At 40.4% G+C, this 21,355-nt stretch overlaps 1 protein-coding gene across 1 annotated transcript in view; it reads right to left on the minus strand.

Annotated features, from left to right (window-relative positions):
* si:dkey-251i10.3 (uncharacterized protein LOC553498 homolog) overlaps positions 1 to 21,355 on the minus strand; it is a 56,146-nt gene that overhangs the window by 21,691 nt on the left and 13,100 nt on the right. Inside the window, exons 5-9 of the mRNA XM_060832262.1 lie at positions 20,802 to 20,950; positions 19,513 to 19,668; positions 14,617 to 14,736; positions 13,450 to 13,544; positions 6,874 to 6,997 (exon numbers count right to left, since the gene is read on the minus strand). Of these exons, the coding sequence (XP_060688245.1) occupies positions 6,874 to 6,997; positions 13,450 to 13,544; positions 14,617 to 14,736; positions 19,513 to 19,668; positions 20,802 to 20,950 (644 nt within the window). The remainder of the gene's footprint in view (positions 1 to 6,873; positions 6,998 to 13,449; positions 13,545 to 14,616; positions 14,737 to 19,512; positions 19,669 to 20,801; positions 20,951 to 21,355) is intronic.

Genomic DNA, 21,355 nt, shown 5'->3' on the forward strand with positions numbered 1-21,355 from the left:
AAAATAAATAACAACATGGGGTGAAAGGGAGGGAGGAGCTAAAACAATTCCCCACAGATAAGGCACTGAGAAAAGTATTAAGATTAAAGGTTGTCAAGTTACCAGGATTCAATGGATTTCACCACAGGATCCTAGGTTTGAGAGACAGTAGATACATGGGATGCAATTTTCTAAAATTTCCTTTATTCTGCAGAAGTCAGATCTTTCTCATTGGAATTCATCTTTTGTTGAACAAAATTAAGTATGTGCTTAAACATTTGCTACAATGTTTAAACCTTAGCCAGCTGCATTTTCATAAGTTTAAGATGTTACACTTAGACCAAGTCTTCTCTCCTTCAAATTGAAGATGAACTTCAATCATGTTACAATCACTGCCACTTCTTAAAGGCACCTTTACTATACGATCATTGCACTCAAGGAGATCTCGAACAGCTGAATCAAAAAGATGCAGCTGTCCCAAAATGCCATAAATTTATCTTCCCAGGTACCTTGCTGATCTTTCTTCTTAAAATCTCACTACATGCTATGATTCCTCCCTCCCTAAAGTGCTGCACTTTTCAAGACTTTTATTTTTGTGAGCTAATCCCAACTTTTACCTCTCTGTCATGTAGTGTGTTCCCTTGGCTATCTGCTATACTGCATTTTGACATAGCAAAGCCATCATTTTTGTATTGCTCCATTAAAAGTCCCATTGGATTGGTCAATTGCAAATATAGCTCTGCTTTTCAACAACGGAACAAAACAGAAAACAGATAACTGCAACCTAATTATCTTAAGATCTGTCATTGGCAAATTTGTAGCATTTATTATAAAGGAGACTAGAAAGGGCACTTAGAAAGTGGTAATACAATCAGGTAAGGTCAGCATGATTTTGTGAAAGGGAAATCATATTTGACTAATTTACTAGAGTTATTTGAAGAAATAATGAGCAACATGGACAAAGGGAAACTTCTAGGTGTGGTGTACGTGGATTTCCAGAAGACATTTGTAAATAATGGCACAACAAAGGTTGTGTACGGAAGATAAGCTCATTGTTAGAGGACAACATATCCTCTGACAGGAATCAAAGACGGATAAATGTGTCATCTTCTGGTTGGTATGTTGGAGGCACAAATTTCCACAGTATTTACAAATCATAGAAATCACTTGGATGAAGCAACCAAATTTAGGCTGGTAAATTTGCTGATGACACAAAGAGAGGTAGGAAACCCAAGCTATAAAGGGAATGCAACATATCCATATCTCTGCAGACTCCTGAAACAAATGGAGGGGTAAATATTTAATAGACAGAATATATGGGGGAAAACATGAACTTGCCCAATTTTACAGTCAGAATAGAAAAGCAGCATATTATGGCTATCTTAGTACACAATCACAAAGTTAACAAGCAAGGATACAAAGTGATTGAGGAATTAAATGTCATCATTAATTGCATGGAGTGTAGAATAGAAAAGCAGCAAAGTTTTGCTAGAATTCCAAAACAGATATTATTGAGACCATATTGAGATACAATATACAGGTTAGCTCTCCTTACTTCAGAAATGATAGGCAGATAAGCAATTCAGAGAAAGTTCATGAAACTGGGACGAACAGATTATCTTTGGAGGAAAGGTTGGATAGTTTGTGTCTGCATCAATTATGACTTTGAAGAATGAGATTATTGAAACATGCAAGATCCTGAGGGGAATTGTCAGGCTGGATGCTTCCACTTGTAGAGCCGTAGAAAATGGGGGCGATACTAAATGAGATAAAACAAGGACTGCAGATGCAGGAAACCAGATTCTAGATTAGAGTGGTGCTGGAAAAGCACAACAGTTCAGGCAGCATCAGAGAAGCAGGATTAGTAACCTCTAATCGAGATACTAAATGAGTATGTTGCATCAGTATTTACTGTGGAAAAGGATTTGGAAGGTACAGACTGTAGCAAAATAGATGGTGACATCTTGCAAAATGTCCAGATTACAGAGGAGGAAGTGCTGGATGTCTTGAAACGGTTAAAAGTGGATAAATCCCCAGGACCTGGTCAGGTGTATTGTAAAACTCTGTGGGAAGCTAGGGAAGTGATTGCTGGGCCTCTTGCTGAGATATTTGTATCATCGATAGTCACAGGTGAGGTGCTGGAAGACTGGAGATTGGCAAACGTGGTGCCACTGTTTAAGAAGGGTGGTAAGGACAAGCCAGGGAACTATAGACCAGTGAGCGTGATGTCGCTGGTGGGCAATAAATTGGAGGGAATCCTGAGGGACAGGATTGTACATGTATTTGGAAAGGCAAGGACTGATTAGGGATAGTCAACATGGCTTTGTGCGTGGGAAATCATGTTTCACAAACTTGATTGAGTTTTTGAACAAGTAACAAAGAGGACTGATGAGGGCTGAGCGGTAGATGTGATTTATATGGACTTCAGTAAAGCATTTGACAAGGTTCCTCATGGGAGACAAGGTTAGATCTCACGGAATACAGGGAGAACTCGCCATTTGCATACAGAACTGGCTCAAAGATAGAAGACAGAGGGTGGCGGTGGAGGGTTATTTTTCAGACTGGAGGCCTGTGACCAGTGGAGTGCCACAAGGATCGGTGCTGTCTCCTCTACTTTTTGTCATTTACACAAATAATTTGGATGTGAGCATAAGAGGTACAATTAGTAAGTTTGCAGATGACACCAAAACTGGAGGTGTAGTGGACAGCGAAGAGGGTTACCTCAGATTACAACAGGATCTGGACCAGATGGGCGAATGGGCTGAGAAGTGGTAGATGGAGGTTAATTCAGACAAATGTGAGGTGCTGCATTTTGGGAAAGCAAATCTTAGCAGGACTTATATACTTAATGGTAAGGTCCTATGGAGTGTTGCTGAACAAAGAGACCTTGGAGTGCAGATTCATAGCTCCTTGAAAGTGGAGTCGCAGGTGGATAGGATAGTGAAGAAGGCGTTTGGTATGCTTTCCTTGTTGGTCAGAGTATTGAGTATAGGAGTTGGGAGAACATATTGCGGCGGTACAGGGCATTGGTTAGGCCACTGTTGGAATATCGTGTGCACATTTGGTCTTCTTCCTATCGGAAGGTTGTTGTGAAACTTGAAAGGGTTCAGAAAAGATTTACAAGGATATTGCCAGTGTTGGAGGATTGAGCTATAGGGAGAGTCTGAACAAGCTGGGCCTGTTTTCCCTGGAGCTTCAGAGGCTGAGGGATGACCTTATAGAGGTTTACAAAATTATGAGGGGCATGGATAAATAGGATAAATCGGCAAAGTCTTTTCCTTGGGGTCGGGGAGTCCAGAACTAAGGGCATAGAACATAGAACATAGAAGGATACAGCGCAGTACAGGCCCTTCGGCCCTCGATGTTGCGCCGACCGAATCCTACCTAACCTATACTAGCCCAATAACTTCCAAATGCCTATCCAATGCCCGCTTAAATGACCATAAAGAAGGAGAGTTCACCACTGATACGGGCAGGGCATTCCATGAACTCACAACCCGCTGTGTGAAGAATCTACCCCTAACATCTGTCCTATACCTACCACCCCTTAATTTAAAGCTATGTCCCCTAGTAACACCTGACTCCATTAGCGGTAAAAGGTTCTTAGTATCTACCCTATCTAAACCCCTAATCATCTTATACACTTCTATCAGATCTCCCCTAAACCTTCTCTTCTCCAATGAGAACAGCCCCAAGTGCCTCAGCCTTTCCTCATAAGATTTTCCTACCATTCCAGGCAACATCCTGGTAAACCTCCTCTGCACTCGTTCTAAAGCTTCCACATCCTTCCTATAGTATGGCGTCCAAAACTGCACACAATACTCCAGATGAGGCCTCACCAGAGTCTTATACAACTGCAACATGACCTCAGGACTCCGGAACTCAATTCCTCTACCAATAAAGCCCAGTACACCATATGCCTTCCTCACAGCACTATTTACCTGGGTGGCAACTTTCAGAGATCTGTGTACATGGACACCAAGATCCCTCTGCTCATCCACACTACCAAGTAGCCTACCATTAGCCCAGTAATCCATCATCTTGTTATTCCTACCAAAGTGAACGACTTCGCACTTAGCTACATTGAATTCCATTTGCCACATTTCCGCCCAGCTCTGCAACTTATCTATATCCCGCTGTAACCTACCACTTCCTTCCTCACTATCCACAACTCCACCGACTTTTGTGTCATCCGCAAACTTGCTTACCCAGCTTTCAAGTCCTTCCTCTAGATCATTTATAAAGATAACAAAAAGCAATGGTCCCAAAACAGATCCTTGTGGTACACCGCTAGTAACTGCGCTCCAAGATGAACATAATCCATCAACTACTACCCTCTGTCTCCTTCCAGCCAGCCAATTCCTAATCCAAACCTCTAATGTATCCTCAATGCCATACCTCTGTAGTTTTAGCATTAGCCTACCATGGGGAACCTTGTCGAACGCCTTACTAAAATCCATATACACAACATCTACTGCTTTACCCTCGTCCACTTCCTTAGTCACCTTCTCAAAGAACTCAATAAGGTTTGTGAGGCACGACCTGCCCTTCACAAAACCATGCTGGCTATCCCTGATCACGTTATTCCTACCCAGATGTTCATAAATCTTATCCCTTACCATTCTCTCGAAGACTTTGCCCACCACTGAAGTCAGACTCACTGGCCTATAGTTACTAGGGCTATCCCTACTCCCTTTCTTGAACAATGGGACCACATTCGCTATCCTCCAGTCCTCTGGTACTATTCCCGTTGACAATGACGACATAAAAATCCAGGCCAATGGCTCTGCTATCTCCTCCCTAGCTTCCCATAGGATCCTGGGGTAAATGCCATCAGGCCCAGGAGACTTATCTATATTCATCCTTTCCAATATTCCCAAAACCTCTTCCCTGCATATTTCCAGGGCATCCATTCTAATTATTTGTGATTCCATATTCACATCAGCAACAGTGTCCTGTTCCTGAGTGAATACTGATGAAAAGTACTGATTTAATGTCTCTCCAATCTCCTCCGCCTCCACACACAACTTCCCACTACTATCCTTGACTGGACCGATACCTACCCTAGTCATCCTTTTATTCTTGACATACCTATAGAAAGCCTTTGGGTTTTCCCTAATCCTACCAGCTAAAGACTTTTCATGTCCCCTTCTCGCTTCTCTTAGCTCCCTCTTTAGCTCCTTCCTGGCTACCTTATAACTCTCAATCGCCCCTACTGAACCTTCACGCCTCATCTTTACATATGCCACCTTCTTCCCTTTCACAAGGGACTCCAATTCCTTACTAAACCACGGCTGCCTCACAAGGCCCTTTACACCATGCCTGACTGGTACATACCTATCGAGGACACGCAGTAGCTGCTCCTTGAACAATCCCCACATCTCATTAGTGTTCTTCTCTTGAAGCCTGTTTTTCCAATCCACACATCCTAAGTCATGCCTCACTGCATCATAATTTCCCTGCCCCCAGCTATAACTCTTGCCCTGCGGCACACGATTATCCCTCTCCATTACTAAAGTAAAAGTCACCGAGTTGTGGTCACTGTCCCCGAAGTGCTCACCATAGGTTTAGGGTGAGAGGGGAAAGATATAAAAGAGACCTAAGGGGCAACTTTTTCACAGAGGGTGGTGCGCATATGGAATGAGCTGCCAGAAGATGTTGTGGAGGCTGGTACAATTGTAACATTTAAGAGGCATTTGTATGGGTATATGAATAGGAAGGGTTTGGAGTGATATGGGCTGGGTGCTGGCAGGGGGACTAGATTGGGTTGGAATATCTGGCCAGCGTGGATGAGTTGAACCAAAGGGTTTGTTTCCATATTTTACCAAATGACTCTAAATAATTAGGCGTTTCTCAAGAATAAGGAGAAATGTTGTTTTCTCACTGGTCATTGGTCTTTGGAATTCTCTTTCCCAGACAGTGCTGAAGACCATTTAAATGGAAGGATCACTGAATATTTTTAAGGCTGAGTAAAAGAGACTCTTGATCTACAAGGGTGTCAAAAGATCAAGGGGGCAGACAGGAAGGTTAAGTTCAGGCCACAAGCAGATCAGCCATAATCTTATCAAATGGTACAGAAGGCTTGAGAGATCAAATGATCTGCCCCTGCAGCTAATCAATATAGATGTATGCTTACATGTGACATGCAAATGAATGATGACCCTAATGCTATCAAATAATTCACCAAGGGATAGCACTTAGAGGAGGAAGTGGATGGATGGGTCAAATGTAGATCATTTGAGAAATTCACAACAGATGTGGTGGGGATGGGAAGAAACATCATTGTTGAAGATGGCCTTGGGTTTGAGTGTTATGAGTGTGACTAAGCAAGAATAGCCCACCAAAGTGGATAACAGAGTGATTTGGAGATGTTGGAGTGATTGATTCTGTCTGTGGCCGGAGGGAAGGAGGAGGAGGAAGGAACATTTCTTTCATATAGCAACTCTATTGTGAAAAAGGCTTGCACTTACATACACGTGTTCACAACTTCAAGGCATCATGTAATTTACAGAAAATGGAGTAATTGAGTTGCATAATCACCATTTCTGATGTAGAAAACAGTTTACCACTTCAACAAGAGACAGAAATGGATTCTATAAATTAAAATGACTGATTAAAAAAAAATTGTTAAAATTCTAGAACAAAAACAAATCAACTGCAGCGAACAATCTTGGCAAATACTAAGGGCATTTAGTAGAGTTTATCTACATTTCACCAAATTGCTCCTCCGCCATGTGCCAATTAAGGAATGTCTAGCTTTCATTCAAGCTTTAAAAGTTAACAATGGCACCGCTCTTTTGTTTTTGGATGGACTAAATTAACTGGCAGAAATGCATATGAAATCTACTATGATTCAGTAGTTGTTGTAATTAAAAGGACTTATTTTTCCCCCACCTCCATTCGTCTTTGCTCCATTTTATTCAGTTCTTCAAGAGCTTCCTCAGGCTTAGTTTTCTTTAATTCTTCGAACTGCTTCAAAATCTCCTTCTGCTTAATTTTCTTCATCACTTTGTGGAATCTATATGGGGAATATTGAAAAATATAAGGAACTATTTCCAGGAAGTCAAGTATTCAAAGCATTACAACACAGATTCATTTTGACAAAGTACTGTATTGTGCATTGATCTTCTTATGCTTATTCATACTTCTGTGGTTTTAAATATTTCTTTAAAACTCAACTTTTCCATGCCACTAACATATGATGTAACGAGTGGAGTCACTTGGGGATCCATGCTGAGCCCGCAATATTTCACAATTTACATCAATGACATACATAAGGGGAGCAAAGGCATGGTTACCAAACCTGCAGATGTCAGAAAGATAGGTAGCAAAGTATGTTGTGAAAAAGACTGAAAAGTTGCAGACTTCCATCTAGGTCGAGTGAGTGAGCAAAACAAACTTGGCAGACTGAGTACAATGTAGAAAAATGTGATGGATTGTTCACTGTGATTGGAAGAATAAACAGCAGTGTTACTTAAACAGAGAACAACTGCAGAATTACAAGGTGCAGCAGAATCTTAAGTGTTTTACTCCATGATCTGAAAATGTTAGCATGCAGGTATAGCACATAATCAAGCATGCTAATGTAATGCCATCCTTTATTAGAATAAATTATGAACACAAACGGAAGGATGTTCTGTTTCAGCTATGTGCATTGGTAAGACCACATTTTGAATATTGCGTGCAGCATTGGTCTCCTTATTTAAAGGATGTATGTAAACACATTGGAGACAGAAAGGTTTACCAAAATGTGTGGATTGCTTTATGAAGATATGTTGGACAAATTGGGCTTGTTTCCACTTGAGTTTAGAAGAATGAGAAGTGGCTTCCTTGAGTTGTACAAGATTCTGAGTGGCTCTGGCATGGTGGACATAGAAAGGAGAGTCCAGAAATAGGGGGCATCACTTTAAAATTAGAGGTCACTTTTTAGGACAGCGATGAAGAGAAAAAACTTGGAGAGGACTGTGCAACCTTGAAACACTTTGCCTCAGAAAGTGGGGAGTAGCTGTGTGTGTGTGTGTGTGTGTGTGTGTGTGTGGAGGGGAGAAGAGAGAGGGGTTGGGCAATAACAACAAAAATAGGACAGACATTTAGCATGCCCAGATCACTCTGCTATTCAATAGGATCATGTCTGATCAAACACTAACCCCTTTTAACCAATGGCATACAGGTTGATGATAATCAGAAATCTATCAATCTCTTAAACAGACTCAAAGACATGTATATGGTTCTGAATTCTAAAGGCTCATAAATCTCCACGCAAATAAATTTCTCATCTCATACGTAAGGACCAATCCCCTTATTTTTAACTTGCACCCCAGTTTGAAATGGAATGTATTTGACCTGCATCAACTCTGACTATTTCATTAACTACTTTGTACGTTAGGCCGAGATCAAATGTCATTTGTCAAAACTCCAATTTTGCACACTCTCTCTTCACGGGACAGCCCCACAGCCAAATAAAAAAGTCTGATGAAACTTTGTTGTATTCCCTCAATGGGAATACATCTTTCCTGAGGTAAGGAGACCAAAATCAAAGTCCAGACCAAAACCAAACCAAGCTCTTATTACTCTTTCACTACACATTGATCAAATTCTCTTGTAATAAAGGCTAACATTCCAGTAATCATCCCAATGGCTTGAAGCATCCGCACATTAGCTTTCAGTGATTCACCAACAAGGATAACTAGACCCTTTTGCATATCTAACTCCTTACTATTTTAGAAATACTTTACATACCTGTTTTGTGTACTGCATCGGATAGCCTCACATTTTTCCACATTATATATTCCATATTTTTGCTCATTCACTAAATTTAACCAAATTTTCCTGAAGCTGAAGATGTTTTACATATTCTTCGCAACACATTATTTGGTACCATCCACAAACTTGGAAAACATGACATTTGGTCCCCACTTCCGAATCATTGACTTATACTCTAAACAGGTACAGCCCATGTACCAATCCTTGTAGTACACCACTAGTCACAGTTGTCAACAAGGGAACGAACTATTTATTTCTACTTAATCTTCTGTTAGCTAGTCACTAATCCATGCCAGTACATAAACCCTTATGTCCAAAAGTTCTCCTTTACTGATTTTTGTCAGTAACATCTTCAAAAGACTGCAAGAAAGTTCATCAAGTACAATTTTCCATTCACAAATCCATGGTGACTAAGTTCAATCAGCTAGCTATTCATTAATAGATTCTAGCATCTTCCCTACTGCTGATGTAAGGCGAACAGTGATCTATGGTTCATAGCTTTCTCACTCGCTCCCTTCTTAAATAGTGGGGTGACATTTATTATTTTCCAATCTGCAGTCCTTGAGGACTGGAACACCTTCCAGAGCCCTTGCAGAAGCCCTGCAGCCAGAGTGAGATCCAATTTGAACAGAAGGTGAATTGCTGGTTAAATAATATTTAAAATTTCTTTTTATAGCTCAAAATGGAGCCAGACTGTCGCGACAAAACACCTCTCACTGTAGCTTCAAGATGTATATGTGTATAAAATCATCCATTCATTCCAGAATCTATAGAATTTCTGAAGATAATCACCAATGCATTGATCATGTCTGTCGCCACTTCCTTCAATGCTCTGGGATGAAGGTGCTCCTGGATATTTATTAACATTTAGCCCTATTAATTTATCCAGTAGAATTTTCTTAATTCTAATTTCACTTAACCCCACATTCTCCTGTGCCACTTGGATCTTTGTTTGTCAGTGGTTTTCTGGTACCTTCCTTAGTGAAAATTCACATTCGTTATAGCCAAACATCTCCTTTTAATGCAGCTAGTTCATTTTTGCTTTCTTGTGGAAAATATTCATGTTCTATTCTCCCTTTCCTCAGATTCTTGGTTCTCCTTTGTTGTATTCTGTAAAACTCAATCTTCAGAATTAATGCCAGTTCTGGAAACTTCATAAGCCCTTCTTCTAACCTTAGCTGAAAATGCGTTGCTGGAAAGGCGCAGCAGGTCAGGCAGCATCCAAGGAACAGGAGAATCGATGTTTTGGGCATGAGCCCTTCTTCAGGCTCATGCCCAAAATGTTGATTCGCCTGCTCCTTGGATGCTGCCTGACCGGCTGCGCCTTTCCAGCAACACATTTTCAGCTCTGATGTCCAGCAGCTGCAGTCCTCACTTTCTCCTAGATTTCTTCTAACCTTGTGCAATCATGAACTCCTCTGTTAGAAAAGATCAGTCAACTGTGGCAAAGTCGCTGTAAATCATGCACAGATTTTTAAAAATTATTCATTGCCTAAAGATTGCCTCAACTGATTTTCCCAGCCTACCTCTGCCATTTGCACCTCATCTTTTATATTTTCCAATTAACACTCTTGTTTCAGAATGAACTACCTCACTTTCAAACATAATGAAATATTTCATCATATTACGTTCATTTATCACAAAAAAATTCTTTTACAATAAGATTGTTAATTAGTAGTTTTCATTAAATGGTCTGAACTTGTTCTTCTAAAGGATACTGGTTATGCACTTGGAAGATTCTAAGAAAGTTTACCAAATTGCTCCAATGCATCTTATAAGTGGAACACTGGGATGGAGGGAGTGAATGCTTAAGATGGTGGAATGCTGATGGAGTAGGGTGCTTTGTTCTGAACCATGTCAATGCTTGAGTGATAGGAAAAGATGTCATGAGACTAAGAAATACCATGTGAGCTGCTACAAATCACAGAACCTACTGGTCAAGTCACATCATTCCAAAGATATCTGTGCAGAAGCAGCAGCTTGCCCTCAGCCTCTTTTTGCTTTTAACAGCTTGCCTTTATTTGTATTTCAATTATCAAACTCATCACAGAAAGTTATTTCTGGTAATTGACAGCACATGTATCATTTCTAAGGCACAATAATAGTGCAAGACTAACATCAATCTCTCCAGTCCTATGAAGCAGCTTCACAATACTTTATTGATTAAAAGCTTGGGTTCTAAAATGTAAGAACAATTTATAATTTGAAATTGTATTTTTATTTTGTTGTAAAGCAAATTAGTTTTCTCGTTTCATTTTTGATTTGTTCTGAGTAGTTACAAGATGCTTGAAGGCATGCTTGGTTTACATGCACTTTAATTTGACCTTTAAATCGAGGTGAACAGTTCAGTGCAATAAGGAAAAGGACAGAAGAGAGAAACAAACCGCTGCTGCTTAGTAACTGGAGTCCAGTAAAAGAGAAAATCAGAACAATCCAGTAGTAGTCAGGAGTATGCAGGTTCATTCAGACAGAAGACATCCCTGATAGACAGGTGCAGTTAACACAGGCTACAAGCAATCTGCGCTGAACAGAAGTTATGAGCAGTTTAGAAATCAGTCAGAGAAAAGCTCCAGAAACAGAAGACTGATGAGGTGTTAGAGAAATAAAAAAAATCGACAAAAGGCAGTTGAAGACATGAGTTAAAGAACACACCTTAAGCAGAGAGTAAGGAGAATCAGCAATTTGTTTAAAGGTCTCAGGAAGAGACCTTGACTAAAGAAAACAGCAGTGTATGCGCAAAACCTTGCTGAGAAGGAAACAGCTGTTCCAGCTCAACAAGACGGTGGGTAACCCTTACTGAGGTACGAGTGTCTGAAAAGGTCATAATAGGGGTAAAGGGTTGAAACATTATTTCAAATAATTACAATTAAATCGTGACAACTAGTTTTTTTAAAGGATAACACGTTGTTCAAACTAAGTGGACATCCGAGAAGCTTGGGAGTGCAAAGTCTCCTCATCCAAACAGATGAGGTAGAGACGGAGGTATTGGGAAAGCGGGATGGAGTTCTTGCAGGATACTGGGTGAAAGGTAGTGTAGTCCAGGTAGTTATGGGAGTCTGTGGGTTTATAGTAAATGTCTGCTTGTAGACTAATGCCAGAGATAGAAATGAAGGGGTCAAGAAAGGGGAGGCAGGTGACCGAGATAGACCACATGAATTCAAGGGCAGGGTGGAAGTTGTCTTACTATCTGCCTCTCATGCTGCACCTTGTCAAAAGCCTTCTAGAAACCCAAATAGATTATGTCCACTGGCTCTCCTTTGTCTAACTTGCTTCTTACCTCCTCAAAGATTTGTTCAGCATGACATCCCCATGATGAAGCTGCCCCAGCCTATTTTACCATGCACCTCCAAGAATTCCACAATCTCATCCATAATAATCTTGCCAATGATCAAGGTCAGGCTAACTGGCCTATAATTTCCTGTCTTTTGCCTCTCTCCCTCCTTATACAGGGGTGTTACATTAGCCATTTTCCAATCCTTGAGGACCTTCCCGGACTCCAGGGATTCCTCAAAGATCAGTACCAATGTCTCTACAATTTTCTCAGCTATCTCCTTTTGAATTCTGGGTACAGTCCATTTGGTTCAAGTGATTTATCTAACTTCATACTTTTCAGTTTTGTTAGAAAATTGTCCTTCGTTTGGCCACTACTCTCACCTCGGCCCCCGTCTCGCCTGAAATTCTAATATGTTGCTGGCATCTTCCACTATGATAGCTGATGCGAAATTTCCCACTATTTATTTGTTCCCATTGCCACTGTTCCAGTGCATTTTCCAGTGGTCTAATGTCCACTCTTGCCTCTTGCTTACTTTTTATATATTTAAAGAAACTCTTGCAATCTTATTTCACATTATTTAGCTAACTTAACCTCATATTTCATCTTCTCCCCCTTATTGCTTTAAATTTCTCTTCTCATGCATTTTAAAGATTTCCCAATCCTCTGGCTACTCATTAATGTTCACCACATTGTCTGCATCCTCTTTTGTTTTTATGCTATCCCCGACTTCCCTGGTCAGCCATGGTTTCTTTCTTCTCCCCTATGTATGCTTATTCTATCTTGGGATCATTTTTTGTTGTGCCTCCTGAATTATCCCCAGAAAATCCTGCCATTGCTGCTCCACTGTCTTCCCTGCCAGGTTCCCTTTCCAATCCATTCTTGGCAGCTCCTCCCTCATTTCTAATTAGTTTTACTCAACTGTCATACCATTACATTTGATTCCAGCTTCTCCCCCTCAAACTTCAGGGCAAATTCTATCATAGTCCAGTTGTTGCCCCCGAGAGTTTGATTCACCTTAAGCTCCACAATCAAGTTTGCCTCAATACTCAAAGTTCAGAAGTGCCTGATCCCTATTGGGCTTGATCATGAGCAGCTCCAAAAACAAAACCCATCTCTCAAGCAATCAAACAATTTTCTTTTGCTGCGAAACACTACCAAAATTTCCTAGTCCACCTGTGAACTGAAGTCCCCTCATGGTTATATTGATAGTGCATTTCTTACATGCCTTTTCTTTCCCTGATTTATATTATGTCCTCTTGTACATCATTAGCTCTCACTTCCATGAAGTCATAATGTAAAAGTGGCTGAAGTTGAAGCGTGTAGAGAAATAAGTGAGCAATTATCTTTCTCCAGCAAGATTCAGCCCACAATTTCATCAGCTGAGCATTAGCTTCTCTCAATTGTAAAGCTAATTTTGAAACTGAAAGTCTTACTTTTTGCTCTTGATTTTCCTTGATCTTTTTGCTTTAGCTTCATAGTATGACTGAAGGACCCTTGCTTTCTGCAGTTCAGCTCGACGTTCCTTTGCCTTAAATGAAACAGAAAACATGTTCTTATTCTCCACAAGAATGGAGATGTTGATGACTTCCTTAAATGCCCTCAGGAAGGGATAATGAGGTGCATTCTTGAACCACTGCAGACCTGGTGTCAGGGTAAGATCCAACCACAGTGCTGCTAGGTAGTTCCCGGATTTTGACTCAGCAGCAAAGAAATGGCAGCATAGTTCCAAGTTCCAAGCGTGGTTTAGAGTGGAACTTACATGGGACAGCTTTCCCATGCATCTGCTGCTCTTGTCCTTTTAGGTCATAGGAGCCCAGAAGGTGCTGTTTTAAGGAATCATGACAAGTTGTGTTAGTACATCTTGAAGACTGTATACGATGCTGCCACTATGCATCAGTAGGGGGGAAAACTGACTGTTTGTGATGGATAGCAGGCTATTTTACGAACTATGGGTGCACTCAGTTAGACAAGAGAGAACATTCCTTCACTGTCCTGACTTGTGCCTTGTTCACAGTGGACAGGCTTTCAGGAGTCAGGAGGATAGTTACTTATTGCAAAATTCCCAGCCTCTGATTTGTTCTTGGAAGTCATTGTATTGATACTAGTTGGTCCAGTTCATAATCAGCAATGGTAATGCCTTGACATGCCACTGTTATGGGGAGACGGTTAGATTTTCTCTTATTTGACATGGTTATTGTTCAGCATTTGTGTGGCATGAATGTTACATGCCACTTTTCAGTCCAAGCCTGGAAGTTGTCCAACTCTTGTTGCAAAAGGATACAGGAAGCTTCATGATCTGAGTCACCACCACTGTAATTGAACATTGTATAATCAGCAAATATCTCCTTTTCTGACCTCAAGATATAGGAATGATCTATGGTGAATGATCTGAAAGTGGTTCATCCTCAGACATCACCCTGATGACCTCATGCAGCAAATGATCTAGGACTACTGGTCTCCAACAATCCATCTTTCCTTGTGTCAAGCTAGACTTTGGAGACTAAGGGATAAGGGTTTAATATAGCCCAGTTTTAAGCACAATGTAGGCAAGTGATAAAACTTCTTTGCAACACGTATACATGCTTAGATATGAAGTGTACCTCTTCTAGACTCATAGCTCGGACAGAAGCTTGTTCTGCAGCTGTCAATGCTGGAACAGACACTGGCTGCTTGTTCTTGTGAAGTAAGTCGAAAATCTCCTGTTCCAAGGGTGTACGTGCCTTGAATAAATAAATTAAGGACAAATTATCTTGTAGAAACAGACAATGAGCACATATTACACCTCACCCATGAAATTGAAGGGAAATTTGGTCGCATATATGGTAAGAAGGCTAGATTAAAGAAAACAAAATTTAAATCAAGGCAATGCTCTCAGATTGGAAAGACATAATCATTGTTGAGATTTGTCTTATTAATTTGAGACATGAGCACTTGAGGCATAGGAATTGAAAGATACTCCATGGAAATAACTAGGGATTCCAATTTGCTAATGACATCCAATGGCATTATGGCAAATTGTGACAATGGTTTTAAGCAATACAGAACAGCAGAGATGAACAAGCAGATTAGTAAATGTGTGGAAATTAAGTAAAACAATACAATAGACTATGTAGAGGTATTAGGTTGTGATGGTAAGATTTTAAGCAATGCTTTTGTGCACAAGACCATGCATGAAAATAGACAAATGGAATTCAAGGGCATTGCAAATTCACTAAAGTTTAAATGTTACAGTTGTGAACTGACAAGACTATTAGTATTCTTTGAAGTAGCAGCATGTGTTTTGGATAAAAGAGGGCGTACAGGAGTACAGTACTTGGATTTCCAAAACGAATTTGATAAGTTGCCTCATCAAAGATCACTGGTGAAAATAAAAACTCTATGTAGGAGATTACATATTAGCATGCATCGAAGATTGGCTTGCTGGGGAATGTGGAACTAGGAGAACCTGGTTTTAAAATCAAGAGTTGCTTTTCACGGCAGTGATGAGAATTTTGCTTTTCTCAGAAGGATGTGCAATTTTGCCTCAGAAGGCAGCGGAAACAGGGTCAACAAATATTTTTAAGGTAGAGGTGGATAGATTCTTGTTAGGCGAGGAAATCAAGGGTGATGCGGGGTTAGATGGGACCGTAATACAAACAGATCAACAACCGACTTCTGAATCATGAAGCAGGCTCAAAGGCTGAATAATCTTATTTTCAAGTCTGTAATTTTGAAGAATAATGATAAGGGTGGTAACAATTTGTTTCTGCAGATGCAATATGGACATTAAAACGTGTAGATAATAAAATAAAAAGAAAAAAAAATTACAATCCAGGACAATTGTTAAAAAGTCTAACTGTTGCTACAGACTGTTCTGAAACACAAACCATTAGAAAAAAAATTGAATAACTGATTATTCTTTCTCAAGCAAAATTGGAATGTGGGCAAGAATTGGAGTAGTAAAATTTCACTGGAAACAAATTCATGGCTTATTTTGGACTTTTTTTTAACATAAAATCCCTCATATGACCATTATAAATACGCAAGTTTAAAAAGTGAATATCAGCCAGCTTTTTCACCACAGAAAGCATCACAAAGACCAATTCTGTCCTTACTCAGTATTTACACAGTTTGCAACAAGGAGTGATACAAGGCCATGGAAATTAATTTCTAATTAACCAATTAGACGTCAACCATGGGATGACAGAAAAACAACCATTCCTTGCCCTGAGCTATTGAAATCACTATATAGGACAAACAGGAAGACAGCTAACAATCCGCATCCATTAACATCAGCTAGCCACAAAACGACACGACCAGCTATCTCTAGTAGCCATACACTCAGACAACCAGCAACATGAATTTGACTGGGAAAACACCACCATCATAGGACAAGCCAGACAGAGAACAGCCAGAGAATTCCTAGAAGCATGGCATTCATCCCCAAACTCCATCAACAGACACATTGACCTGGACACCATATACAAACCACTACAGCTGAAACTGACACCCGGAAACGGCAAGAACATCCATCAACAGACACATCGACCTGGACCCCACATACAAATCACTGCAGCTGAAACTGACACCCGGAAGCGGCAAGAACAAACCAATATAAATACCGGAAGAAATATCAAAGCAGCGCTTCACACGAGGCTCCAACAGCACTGATGATGTTCCCTAGCCAGGGAACGAAACGTTTGCAGCAAAAACTTCCAGCTCGGCGAGCAGAACCACAACAACGGATACCCGAGCTACAAATCTTCAATCAGATTTTAAACTATTGAAATCAGCTGTAAGATTGGTGGGCGGCACAGTGGCACAGTGGTTAGCACTGCTGCCTCACAGTGCCAGAGAGCCGGGTTCAGTTCCCGCCTCAGGCGACTCTGTGCAAACTCCACATACGTTCTCCCAGTGTCTGCGTGGGTTTCCACCGGGTGCTCCGGTTTCCTCCCACAGTCCAAAAATGTGCAGGTTAGGTGAATTGCTAAATTGCCCATAGTGTTAGGTGAATGGGTAAATGTAAGGGAATGGGTCTGGGTGGGTTGCACTTCGGCGGGTCGGTGTGGACTTGCTGGGCCGAAAGGCCTGTTTCCACACTGTAAGTAATCTAATCTAATCTAAAAAGATTCTATGCACTGGCTCTGGAGAGATTAATAAAAGTCACTATTAATTACTGAAGTTAGAGTCTTTTGATATTTGGCTCAGTTGCCTGAACTGGACAGACATTAAGTGAGTCTGGATGTAGATTTGCTTGTTGAGCTGGAAAGTTCATTTTCAGATGTTTTGTCACCATAGAAGGTAACATCTTCAGTGATCCTCCGGATGAAGCACTGCTGGTTTTTCCTGCTTTCTATTTATATAGACCCATAATCTCACTACCTGAAAACACCAACTTACAGATTGGCCAAGGAGCTACACCAAAGACTAAAACACTTAGTAGAAGACTCACACCACTCCATCCACCCTACCCAAGAATTCCTGAAGAGCAAAGACACCAAGATAGAAGAGGATGAAACAGTGGTCTCCTTTGATGTAACAGCCCTGTTCACATTAATCAACATCAACCTGGTCAAGGAATCACTGACTACACTATTAGAAAACCCAAAGACACATCCATCAAAAACCACCAACTTCATCAGCAAGGCTGACAGTACTGCCAAGCTAGTGGACCTATGCCTTACCACTCACTTCACCTTCAACAACTAAACCTACAGACAAACCAACGGAACACCCATGGGATCTCCAATATCAGAATTCTTAGCAGAGACAGTAATGCAGAGACTCAAACAAACAGCTCTGCCAACCATCCAACCCAAACTCTGGGTCTGCTATGTGGATGACACCTTTGTAATCACTAAACAAAACAAATTAAAGGAAACCTTCAAGATCATCAATAATACCCTTACTGGCATAAAATTCACTAAACAGGAGGAAAACAACAAAAAGCTGCCATTCCTAGATGTCACAGTAGAGCAAACAGCCAATGGGGAACTTCAAACTGGCGCCTATAGGAAAACACCACATACGGACCAAATATTGAACTATAGAAACAATCATCCCAACATCCACAAACGAAGCTGCATCAGCACATTATTTTAACGAGCCACAACACACTGCAGCACAGAGGAATTACGAAGACCAGAGGAAAATCACCTCCACAGTATATTCAAAAAGAATGAGTACCCAATTAACATAGTCCACCGATTTCTCAGCAAAAACCCCAAACAAGCAGACAAAACACGTCCAGACACCCTAGCCACTCTCCCCTACATCAAACACATTTCGGAAATGACAGCCAGACTACTCAGACGCCTTGGCATCATGGTAACCCACAAACCCATCAACATACTAAAACAGCAGCTAATGAACTTGAAAGAATCTATGCAGACAAGCAAAACAAATGTCCTTTACAGAATACTGTGGAGGAATTATAACAAACACTACATTGGACAAACAGGCAGAAAACTAGCCACCAGGATACATGAACATCAACTAGCCATAAAACAATATGACCCCTTCTCACTAGTATCCTTACATCCAGATAAGGATGACATCACTTCGACTGGGACAACACATCCATTCTAGGACAAGCCAAACAGACACATACATAAGAATTCCTAGAGGCATGGCATTCCAACCAGAACTATATCAACAAAAACACATTGACTTGGACCCCATTTACCACCCCCTGAGAAAATGAACGGGAAATGATGTCACCACAGGAAATGGCATCACTAACCAAAGGAAACCCAAACATATAAATAGAAAGCAGGAAACACCAGCAGTGCTTTATCTGGAGGCTCACTGAAAACGTTACATAGTATGGTGGCGAAACATCCGAAAATGAACCTTGCAGCTCAACGAGCAAACCTACATCCAGAACCTCAACCTGAGCTACAAATCTTCTCAAAACTTGCCATCAATTGAGTCACATATTTTTACTCAGTTATGATGCATATATTTCAGAGAAAGAATGTGCACAAAACAACTGAGAGAAATTGGATATTGCTTTGTATCAATGATTTCCTGCCTGCTGAATTCCCAGCTTGAATGCACCTCCCTGAATCTATTCCAAAAAAGAAATACATACATCTTTAGATCTTAAAGACAATTAGGGCTTTGGGAAGAAAGTGAGAATATGATATTGAAATCGAGAATTATCCATGGCCAAACTGAATATTGCTGTAGGCTTGAAGTGTTGAATGGTCTACTCCTGCTCCCAGTTTATAATGATTTTATTTTTGAACAAATGCTTACTAAATGGTGCTTTTCTTAAAAAAAACTGTTTAGCACCATTAGCAAATCAACAAAAGTATGAATGCTAAGACTTCATCCATAGGAATCGTACAATGCTGTTCTTGGCTTTTGGAAAGTTACTTAACAATCCCAACTATATCCAACCTATGATTACAGGCTGACTAGGAAATTTTATTTTTGCCTTAATTCATGTCATGAGCACAGCAAAGCAACACTTTCCAAAAATCATCCTCGAAGCACCACATGCTGCACCATACCTTCCAGCCGGCTATCATTTCTTCCACTGGTTTGACAGTAAGTCCTTCTGCATTTAGTGGAAAGATGAGCTGCTCCGCTTTCCGGTTCTGTAGCACAGTATGATTCCACTTTGTAACCTCTTTTGATGTTTTCTCATATGCCAAAGACCGTTGAATCTTTTGACAGAAACAAACAGTTTGAGAATGTTCAAATAATCAATCAATCTACATTGATAAACTGACAAAGTTGAAATAATTTCACTCTTTTGGGTATATACTATTTATATAATTACCAATATTGTATTAGGAAAATTTTTTTCAGAATAATGAGTGTTCGAATTTCGATATTATATACCTACAAATTCCAAGATATGTATTTCAGATGCTGATGAACATCCAATTCATTCAGAACATTTAATGGTTTTGCCATGTCGATTGGACAGACCTAACATATTACCTGTAAAATGATGGCTGCTGAAAATGTGCCGCTGGTTAAAGCACAGCAGGTCAGGCAGCATCCAAGGAATAGGAAATTCGACGTTTCGGGCATAAGCCCTGCCAGCGGCACATTTTCAGCTGTGGTCTCCAGCATCTGCAGACCTCATTTTTTACCTGTAAAATGATGGAACTATCCTGTATATCACATGACTAAGAAGCGTTTGTTCTAAATTGTCTGGCTATGCAACAATCCAGAAGTTTCCTACAGGCTGAGCACAAAATGACCCATTTTGAATAACTGAACTCACATGGCCAGACAAAAGCTATTACCGGCCCCGCACACTTACGTACATTACAAAATAGATTTGGGGCGACATTGCTAGTCACTGACTTAAGGAAACACGAGGGCACTGAATAATGTTGACATGATTTTTATTTTTCACTAACGAGTTGAATGTGTGTTGCTGGAAAAGCACAGCAGGTCAGGCAGCATCCAAGCAGGAAAATCAATGTTTCGGGCCAGAGCCCTTCAACAGGAATTCCTGATGAAGGGCACCAGCCTGAAACGATGATTTTTCTGTTTCTCGGATACTGCCTGATCTGCTGTGTTTTTCCAGCAACACACATTCTACTCTGATCTCCAGCATCTGCAGACCTCATCATCTCCTTTTTCAAAAATGAGTCAAACCAAACAATTTCAGCTTAAAAAAAATGAAGAGAAGTCACCGATACCTTTATTTCTCCCATCCGGAACAGTTTCGTATTTTTAATTCATTTGAAACATCAATTTATTTCTTACCATGCTGTATCATAGCACAAAACTCATAATTCCAAATGCAACCCTAGCTATATGAATCATAAAATAAATTTACCTTTTCGCTTTGCTGTTTGCTCAGAGGTAAATCTAGGGTTTTGTTTGTCTTCTCAAATGTCTTGAGCTGTTTTCTCACTGTACTCAGTGATGAAAGGGATGGTCGAATGGTTCGCAGCAGATCTGATAGCTCAATCTTCTCATTAGCACCTGGAAGAAAGTGTGAGTGTTGATTAAATAAATTAAAAATCTTCAGCAACAAATGGTGAATAATTATCTTATCTAACATGGCATTCATTCAGGCAGCCAGAATGAAATGTTGCTGTGCATAATTTTGCTCATTAGTTTATATAAAACCAAACCTCTCCCCAGACTTCTTCTGTCACAAATTTTGTGTGCTCTTCCTCTCATGTTTGCTGCAGCAGCACACCAGCTGCTTTCTTGCAGCATGCTTTGCCAATTGTCAGAAGGCTACTTATGTGCTGTAGGAGGTAGAATTCACAGCTGAAATCTCTCCTCTTTTTTTACACCAAATGTCAAAATGCATTCCACTCCAGCAAGTAATACTGCCTAGTAAAGAGCAGCTATGCCATCAAAATAATACAAGCCACATAC

The sequence above is a fragment of the Hemiscyllium ocellatum genome, chromosome 11, assembly GCF_020745735.1.
Source record: "Hemiscyllium ocellatum isolate sHemOce1 chromosome 11, sHemOce1.pat.X.cur, whole genome shotgun sequence".
NCBI classification, from domain to species: Eukaryota; Metazoa; Chordata; class Chondrichthyes; order Orectolobiformes; family Hemiscylliidae; genus Hemiscyllium; species Hemiscyllium ocellatum.